This window comes from Palaemon carinicauda, chromosome 24 (genome assembly GCF_036898095.1).
Source record: "Palaemon carinicauda isolate YSFRI2023 chromosome 24, ASM3689809v2, whole genome shotgun sequence".
NCBI classification, from domain to species: Eukaryota; Metazoa; Arthropoda; class Malacostraca; order Decapoda; family Palaemonidae; genus Palaemon; species Palaemon carinicauda.
This window is the reverse complement of record NC_090748.1, coordinates 76,955,908-76,966,513: the sequence shown is the minus strand read 5'-3', so window position 1 is coordinate 76,966,513 and position 10,606 is coordinate 76,955,908. Positions and strand designations below refer to the sequence as shown.

The 10,606-nt window shown below is 39.3% G+C and overlaps 1 protein-coding gene across 1 annotated transcript in view; it reads left to right on the top strand.

Annotated features, from left to right (window-relative positions):
• Window positions 1–10,606, top strand: part of tweek (transmembrane protein KIAA1109 homolog tweek) — a 789,520-nt gene that overhangs the window by 148,380 nt on the left and 630,534 nt on the right. The window contains 1 exon segment of the mRNA XM_068348609.1: window positions 5,832–5,996. Coding sequence (XP_068204710.1) covers window positions 5,832–5,996 — 165 coding nt within the window.

Below are 10,606 nucleotides of genomic sequence, written 5' to 3'. Positions count from 1 at the left end.
GATTAGGCCTTGGACTCAAGGATCGAAGGTCCAGCGATCTTGAAGGAACCTCCATCCTACCAGAAGCATCTCTTTGCTTCGACTGATCAGAAGGTTTACCTCTTCGACCGCCTGCCTGTGGCACCGCGGTCATCGAAACTGTGGGATGTTGTTGAGCAGCCCGTGGAAAATTTCTAGACTTTTGCGTCTTCCTTTTAGGTTGGGGACCCACATCCGTGGAAAACTTTCTCTTTGAAGAGATGCCCCACTTCTGGAGAAGTCCCATATTCTCCGTGGTGGCTTTCTTAATCACCTCTCTGACTACCTCGTTTGGAAAGAGGTCTCTACCCCAGATGTTGGAAGATATCAGCTTCCTGGTATCATGTTTCACTGTTGCGGCAGCGAACCCAAACTCCCTACAGGCTCTCCTAGCCTTCATAAAGGCATAAAGGTCTTTTACTAAGGTGGCCATATGCATTTTGGCCAAGACCATGAGCATGTCTGGGGTACTTTGATGGGCTGAACACAACTCTATACAGTTCTGTAGGGATAGGGAGGCTGCAAGTCTCTCCTTTGTCTCTTTTTCCTTGCACAAAAGAAACTCAGAAAGTTTAGGGAGTTTCTCGCTAAACTGTCGTCCAGCGACATCCGCGTCTAGTTTCCCTACTGAAAAGGTTAAATGGACTTCCTTCTAAACCTTCTCCTGCATGGGAAAGGTTAGTTACAGAGGCTTGCACTCCTTGAGTGCAGGACATGGTTTGCCTGCCTCCACTGCCTTGGCAACAGATTGAAATGCCTTCCACATAAAGGGGAATGATATTGAAGCAGGAGCAAGAAAGGTAGCGTGTCTGTTACTTAATGTGAACACTTTCGACACCGAGTAACACGCCTTTCTCAGGCTACTTGACAAGATAGCCTGTGCCTTATCATGGTCGAGAATCATGACCTCCTTCGGTTCCGTTTCTTTTCCTGACGTTGGTTCATGCTTCAGTTGAATGAAGCAATTAGGGAAAGCGTTAAAGCTTGGCCAAAACTGGATTTCGTCTAAAGGAACAGCACCCATCTTCTCCGAGATGTAGAGTTTGCCGTCTAAAATCGGCATAAGCTCCGCATACCTCCAGGGATTGGTTTTGGAGCATGTTGGAAGGTCTTGGTCTCTGGGTCGTTTGTATGACCCTTGGGGAGCGACAAGTGGAGCTTCACAGAGCTCTATCTAGAATTTCGCTTCCTTCTTTTCGCCCTGTATGTGAAAGTTTTCCATTAGACCCTTCATATGGTCCAGTAACTGGTCCATTTTGTCTAATAGAGGGGTAGAAGGTGAAGATGTCAGACGGAAGCAATTCCGACACGACATTGTCCACCTCTTCCCGTGGGGGCTTCCCGCCCTCCATCCCGAAAGCTATCTGGACGCAGGGAGGTAAGAATCGTGCCTGGGGCACCACTATTTCCCTACTTGCTTTCGGGAATAGTAAGCTACGCATCCTATCATTAGGTAGGTATGGTCCGGGAGAGATCTTCTGGAACCCTCTTACCCAATTGCTTAGTTTCTTACGAGCTGCATCCCTAGACTCCATCGACTTGGGATTATCAAAACCCTCGGACACTAAGGTCTGACATATATTGCAAACTTTGGGGTTCCAATAACGCAGGGATTTGGAAATAATATTGCAGGGGGCATCAAACCTGCATGTATTATGACTGGAACACATGTCATTTTGGGTTCCTCCTGTAAAGAAAGGAAAGCAGAATGAGTATACACTTGATTATCTCACTGATAAGCAATATGTAAAAGTCATCTTTTAACTAAAATAGCCTAGGATAGTAAGCTAGAAAGGGATAGTGGGAGACACATACTTGTGTATCCCCTCCAAGCAAATGCTGTTACCTCCCCTCAGTATTAACTATAAAGAGATTCCTTTATCAAGGCAACTCTAATGAAAGGGTTCTAACCCCTAGGGGTAGAAAAAGTGTACAATGCCACTGCCCCTTTTAATTATTTAACACTGTGGGGTAAGGATGACTGATTTTTAATCAGAGTATTGAAGGAATTTTATTCTTTCAATATAGGAACAGTCTCAGCAGAAGCCCGAACAAGGGTACCTAAGATATGTTGGAAATTAACTACTGTATAATCATACTATAGCTTTCTGTTTGCAGTATATACTATATTGCAAAATACCGACTACTGTATAATTATATATTGTAGTTCAGCCAGTGTGCTGCCATTATGGCTAGCATCTGACGGCACGGTCCAGCCGGCATGACGCCGACTGGCCTAGGAAATATAAAAGACATATATTTGTGTATCCTACCCAGCCCATTTGCTGTGGCCTTCCCTTCCAATATTGAAATCATAGATTTTCCTGATCAGGGAAACTCAAGGATAAGGGTTCTAACCTTTAAGGATAGAAAGTGTACTACCACCAGCCCTTTAATTTATTTAATATTGTAAGGTAAAACGTAAACTGATTTCTAATCAGAATATTGAAGAAATTCTATTCTTTCCATATAGGATTGGTCTCGGCAAACACCCGGGCAAGGATACCCAAGATATATTGGAAGATAACTACTATAGTCCATTTCTTTTAGCGATGCATATTTGCACCGACTCGCAGCGGTGCCCTTTTAGCTCGGAAAAGTTTCGGGATCGCTGATTGGTTGGACAAGATAATTCTAACCAATCAGCAATCAGGAAACTTTTCCGAGCTAAAAGGGCACCGCCGCGAGTCGGTGCAAATATGCAAAGCTAAAAGAAATGGACTATAGTATAATATATACAATAGATTTCTATCTGCAGTATATCCTCTACTGCAAATATACTGACTACTGTATAAACATATAATGTAATTCAGCCGGCATAGCTAGTCCATGCCGGCACAGCCCGGCCAGCATGCTAGCTAAAAGAGAGAGAGACAGCATGGAGTGAAGGACTGCTTTCTTACTGTGTATGTATACACTGATTAAGGATGTAAATATCTAATTTACTGCCTTTCTCCAGAAAGAAGGTTCAGGCTTCCATCCAGCCACCAGTACCATGGGTGGCACATAGCCGGCAGGCTAGCACTCGGCAGCACTGGTACAGTCGGCATACCGCCGGCTGAGGCAGCACCTCCGTGCCGGTCCGGCCGGCATACCGCCGGCCAGACTAGTACCCCGGCAATAGCACTTGTGGCTGGCAGTCCAAGGGGGACTGATGAACCTTGGTGACAGAAGAGACTTCCCACCAACAGCCATCATAGCTGCCGGCAGCCGTCATGGCCGCCGACAGATGACATGGCTTCCAGCAGCCTGCATAGCCTCCGGCAGCCGTCACAGCCGCTGGCAGTAGTAGTAAACATGGCCACTGGAAGCCAACATGCCCGCCAGCAGTCATCGTGTCCACCGGTTGCCGGCATAGCCTCCAGCAGCCTTCAGCTGTTGAGTAGGAGTCCGGCCAGCCCCACAACCCACCGGCAATCGGTGAGATTGCAGGACGACGTCCCAAAGAGATACGATGGCTAGGCCATCACTAAAGGACAGAGGGGGAGGGAAAAGGGTCCTATATTAGGTGTGGAAGGAGCCGGCAAGGTTGCCGGTCCTACATACCCTTAAGAAACTCTGTTTCAGTATCGGCGCCATCCTAGGCGGCAGGAAAATCTCTATTCTCCAACCTAGGGTCTGCCAAAACAGTTAAGGGGACGGCGGCAGTGCCGCCTCCTCTCAACAAGGGAGAAACAGAGTTCCAGTGCCGGCGCCATCCTAGGCAGCAGAAGAATGTCTATTCTTCAGTCTAGGGTCTGCGAGCACAGGACTAGTCTTCTAGACTGCAGGTAGAAGGTGGCGGCATCATACAACCACTTCAAGAGCGGCCTAGGGAGGGCTAGCCTCCTATGCCGGCATCCTAGCTGGCAGGGGAATGACTATTCACCCTGCCGGCCGGCTGCCAGCACAAGACTAAATACTCTGAGGTTCTGACCAAATCCTAAAACCTGCTATCTGCGACTAAAGGAAGGGACAGAAAACCCTAGGCTAGTCATGCCTGAATGAAAACTTGAGGCACGACCCACTAGGGTTGTAGCCTAAGGCTACACTTAGAGGGAAGGAGGGATTACCCTTAAATCTCCATTGGAGACGAGTATCGGTTAATATAATAATTCTAGGAGATATCTATCTCCGCCTGAATTGATAAAACAATACACGAGGGTAACCGGGGAATTGTCTGAAAGTGTACTATATCGCCTAGGTTAGGTTACCTAGGCCAGACGAGATCTCGGTTACCTAAATCACCGTAACTCTGACTTATACGATCATCATAGAAAAAAGGAAAATTATGCATATTGTAAATATCTTTACAAGTATAAATTGCCTAAATAGCTTTCATAGTTTATTAATTAATGCTATCTCAACCGGGAATGTCGTTCTACTAACCAAATAACACATGCCTAACGAATGACAGCGCTCATGGCGCCTCCGGTAACAGGCCTAGCTCCTAATCATAATAAATTACTCTAATTTCACTGTGAAACTGGAGCTAAAATATACACATTGTAAAGAATCAATACTCAACTTTCTAGAGGCAAAAGAAGCTGGAGATTGCATAATAATCCTTGTAAATCGATCGGAAAAGTTAGATCAACAGGGAACACCACCGTGCAAAATCGCTACAGAATTAGGAATGTCTGCCATCTTAGATATGGCGCCATCTTGATACTCAATAGTAGTATGGGAAGTAGGGTAACCCTTCTATTTTTGCCACTTTACCCCTTGAAGCGTAAACGCTATTCGGGGTGAAGATTGCTATGTGGCATGTCAAGAATACGTCCATGATATTATGCGATATCCTTGAGAGAAATTTAAGGATGTTCGCGCCAGGAGTTAGAATTCTGGAGACCTAAAGGTAAATTCTTTGGGACTATCACTGTAGTACATATATCCCTTAGGAAGCTACTATTAGGAACCTTCCATCAGGACGACATGGCTTGAGCCCAAAAATATATATGTATATATATATATATATATATATATATATATATATATATATATATATATATATATATATATATATATATATACATACTAAATATACATATATATGTGTATATATATATATATATATATATATATATATATATATATATATATATATATATACATATATATATATTTATTTATATATATGTATGTATATACAGTATGTATGTATGTATGCATATTTATATATATGTATATATATATGTATATATATATATATATATATATATATATATATATATATATATATATATATATATATATATATTTATATATATACATATATATATGTATGTATATCTATATATTTATATATATATATATATATATATATATATATATATATATATATATATATATATATATATATATATTATATATATATATATGTATGTGTATATATATATATATATATATATATATATATATATATATATATATATATATATTTATTTATATATATACATATATATTTATGTATGTATATCTATATATTTTTATATATATATATTTATATTTATATATATATATATATATATATATATATATATATATATATATATATATATATTTATATTTATATATATATATATATATATATATATATATATATATATATATATATATATATATATATATATATATATATATATATATATATATATACATACACCAACGTACATACATACATACATATTGTTATTATGAAAATACACACACATTGTTATTATCAAAGATACAGCATTAATTGTTTGGTAATAGAATTTTTTTCAAGAGCTATGTCATTCCTTAACTCATATTTAAGAAGTTTGCATTGATAGTTATTTTTTTTACCTTTCCAGACAATGCGTCTCCCAAATGGAGATGAAGTAAATGCATCTCCTCCTGTGTGGGGTTTGGATATCAAATGTGAAAAAGGTACTAACTTGTGCTATGGACCTTGGGCTGATCGCCAGAGGGAGCAGCTTTTTGGCTTTTTCTTCCCACAAGACTTTCAAACCATGCCGGTGAGGAAAACTTGAATAAAAAAGTTTGTGTAGTTATTTGTTTAACATTACATAAATTCTTGAAAAATGAGATGTGTAAATATAGAAAAAATTCTCTTAATATCAAATATTTTCAATTGAGGAATTGAAGGGATTTTAATCATTGTTGGAGGTCTCAAGGCCTCTCAAGATTCAGATTTTTACCAACTTTAGCTTCTGAATATTGTACTTTGATTCATTCTCGAGCATTCTGATGTTGTTGATTTGGATCAAAGCCAAGTTTAGATTGTCATGTGTGTATTGTACAGTACTTTAAAAATAGCTACAGATTAAGGAAATAGAACTGAATTTATTATGTTGATTTTTAGTTGTCACATATAAGGATGATAATTTTACAAGGTACAACTGTTGCTCATCTACATTACCTCAAAGGTATTACATTAAGGATCTTTTACTTATTTGATTGTTTATGATATAGATCTTGAACATAATTTAAAAACATACTGTTAAACTTCCTACTGGAACCACCTGTTTCAGCCTTCGACAAAGGTCAAAAGTCATGAGCTTCTGACAGGTGGGGGAGGCCTCCTCGGCTATGCTCACCACCTGTCTTTAATTAACCTTGTTAATGAATTCAACACTCAATCCAGCTCTGTTGAAAACACATTAACTATATGAAAGGACTCATGTTTGTACTGGTAATCATTGACTAACGAGTGAGATAGGGACCGAGAGATGTCCTAATAGGATTTGGATGTATGTCGAACTTAAAAAGTAAAGTTCCGTAAGATTTATGTTGTGTCATGATACTGTAATCATCGAAGGCATATTTTATCAATAATTTCTTACTGTATATCATTATTTAATTTTCTTGGTTCTTAGGATGTCATATGTTTTATTAAAGCCTTTTTTAATTCAATTTTTTCAATTTTGGAAACATTTTAGCTATCAACAATTACTGACTCCTTTTATTTATGTTTTCCTCTGGATGTGATCAGCTGATCTCAAGGTCCCATTACAGGGTACCATATTGAGAGGATACGCATACACGAATAAAAAAAGGAGTGTAGTTTATATAATTTCTTAACTTATTCAGAATATTGTATCTTCATAATAAATATTACATCAGCATCAATATGTTATAGGATATCATAGTTTTAATAGTTTTTTATAGCTATTGTTATTAGTTATCATATGAGTGCTCTCTCTCTCTCTCTCTATCTCTTTCTCTCTCTCTCTCTCTCTCTCTCTCTCTCTCTCTCTCTCTCTCTCTCTCTCTCTCTCTCTCTCTCTCTCTCTCTCTCTCTCTCACCTGTTACCGTTACACAATGTTTCATAAATGGAAATACTAATATTACTCAGTAATGTATCAAAAGGAAATTACTCTATATGCTGGTGGGCCTTCTGCCAGAAATATGGTGTCACCAGACATACAGTACTTCTTTTCTTAAATTTATGGTAAATAGCACTGTAGGTTTCTCATAACAACTGATATAGACCACTGAAGTACTTGGTATCGTTTTGACGATGGGAATTAGAAGATTACTCGGTAACGAATCGATAGGAAAACACTCGTTTGCCACTCACTTCCACCTGAAATATGACGTCACCAGATGTGTGCACTGTGATATCAACTCGACAAAGAATGACTTGCAAAATATGTAAAACTATTCTCTATTTTACTTACATACATACATACATATACCATGGCACTTCCCCCAATTTTGGGGGGTAGCCGACATCAACAAAGAAACAAAAACAAAAAGGGGACCTCTACTCTCTACGTTCCTCCCAGCCTAACAAGGGACTCAACCGAGTTCAGCTGGTACTGCTAGGGTGTCACAGCCCACCCTCCCACATTATCCACCACAGATGAAGCTTCATAATGCTGAATCCCCTACTGCTGCTACCTCCGCGGTCATCTAAGGCATCGGAGGCAGCAGCAGGGCCTACTGGAACTGCGTCACAATCGCTCGCCATTCATTCCTATTTCTAGCACGCTCTCTTGCCTCGCTCACATCTATCCTCCTATCACCCAGAGCTTCCTTCACTCCATCCATCCACCCAAACCTTGGCCTTCCTCTAGTACTTCTCCCATCAACTCTTGCATTCATCACCTTCTTTAGCAGACATCCATTTTCCATTCTCTCAACATGGCCAAACCACCTCAACATATTCATATCCACTCTAGCTGCTAACTCATTTCTTACACCCGTTCTCACTCTCACCACTTCGTTCCTAACCCTATCTACTCGAGATACACCAGCCATACTCCTTTGACACTTCATCTCAAACATATTCAATTTCTGTCTCTCCATCACTTTCATTCCCCACAACTCCGATCCATACATCACAGTTGGTACAATCACTTTCTCATATAGAACTCTCTTTACATTCATGCCCAACCCTCTCTTTTTTACTACTCCCTTAACTGCCCCTAACACTTTGCAACCTTCATTCACTCTCTGACGTACATCTGCTTCCACTCAACCATTTGCTGCAACAACAGACCCCAAGTACTTAAACTGATCCACCTCCTCAAGTAACTCTCCATTCAACATGACATTCAACCTTGCACCACCTTCCCTTCTCGTACATCTCATAACCTTACTCTTACCCACATTAACTCTCAACTTCCTTATCTCACCCACCCTCCCAAATTCTGTCACTAATCGTCCAAGCTTCTCTTCTGTGTCTGCAACCAGTACAGTATCATCCGCAAACAACAACTGATTTACCTCCCATTCATGGTCATTCTCGTCTACCAGTTTTAATCCTCGTCCAAGCACTCGAGTATTCACCTCTCTCACCACTCCATCAACATACAAGTTAAACAACCACGGCGACATCACACATCCCTGTCTCAGCCCCACTCTCACCGGAAACCAATCACTCACTTCATTTCCTATCCTAACACATGCTTTACTACCTTTGTAGAAACTTTTCACTACTTGCAACAACCTTCCACCAACTCCATATAACCTCATCACATTCCACATTGCTTCTCTATCAACTCTATCATACGCTTTCTCCAGATCCATAAACGCAACATACACCACCTTACCTTTGGCTAAATTTTTCTTGTATATCTGCCTAACTGTAAAGATCTAATTCATACAACCCCTACCTCTTCTAAAACCACCCTGTATTTCTAACATTGCATTCTCTGTTTTATCCGTAATCCTATTAATCAGTACTCTAACATACACTTTTCCAACTACACTCAACAAACTAATACCCCTTAAATTACAACACTCATGCACAGCTCCCTTACCCTTATATAGTGGTACAATACATGCACAAACCCAATCTACTGGTACCATTGACAACACAAAACACATATTAAACAATCTCACCAACCATTCAAATACAGTTACACCCCTTCCTTCAACATCTCAGCTCTCACACCATCCATACCAGATGCTTTTCCTACTCTCATTTCATCTAGTGCTCTCCTCACTTCCTCTCTTGTAATCTCTCTCTCATTCTCATCTCCCATCACCGGCACCTCAACACCTGCAACAGCAATCATATCTGCCGCCCTTTTATCCTCAACATTCAGTAAACTTTCAAAATATTCCTCCCACCTTTTCCTTGCCTCCTCTCCTTTTAACAACCTTCCATTTCCATCTTTCACTTTCTCTTCAATTCTTGAACCAGCCTTCCTTACTTTCTTCACTTCTTTCCAAAACTTCTCATTCTTTTCATATGAATGACCCAATCCCTGATCCCACCTCAGGTGTCAGCTGCCCTCTTTGCCTCACTTACCTTGCGCTTTACTTCCACATTTTTCTCTTTATATCTTTCATACTTCTCTACACTATTACTCTGCAGCCATTCTTCAAAAGCCCTCTTTTTCTCTTCCACTTTTACCTTCACTCCTTCATTCCACCATTCACTGCCTTTGCTCATGCTGCCTCCAAAAACCTTCTTGCCAAACACGTCACTTGCAATCCCAACAAAATTTTCTTTTACTAACTTCCACTCCTCCTCTAAATTACCAGTTTCTCTTAGTTTCACTTCGTCATATGCCATTTTCAACCTTTCTTGATATTTACTTGGTAAGTTAGTATGTTTTTTATTGATAATGTACAATATCAATTTGAAATGAAAAAATATATTAAAAATTTTAATATCTGCCGAGTTCATACTGTATTATGTGTCTGGTGATGTCATATTTCTGGGGAAGCCGCGCTAACGATCGTGCAAATTGAGTGATTTCATTTCAATAGGCTATTGATTAGGCCTAATGTTAGTACAGTATTCCCATTATCAAAATATCGAGTAACAATACATTATCAATAAAAAACATTTTTTTTTTTTAAACGCCCAAAAAATTATTTTAAGAAAATAATTGTCCTAGTAGTGTACTTTCATGAGATAAATGTTGATCTACTATCAGAGATGAAACAAGGAAAATGAAATTTGCGTAAAATACAATATACGTACTGTCCTAGGCTTAGTCAAATTTAAGGTACTCTTAATAACCGATACAGACCCATGAAATACTTTGTATTGTTACTTGATATTTCAATAATGGGAATACTAACATTAGGCCTGATCAATAGCCTATTGAAATTAAATCACTCAATTTGCACGCTCGTTTTGCGCAGCTTCCCTAGAAATATGAC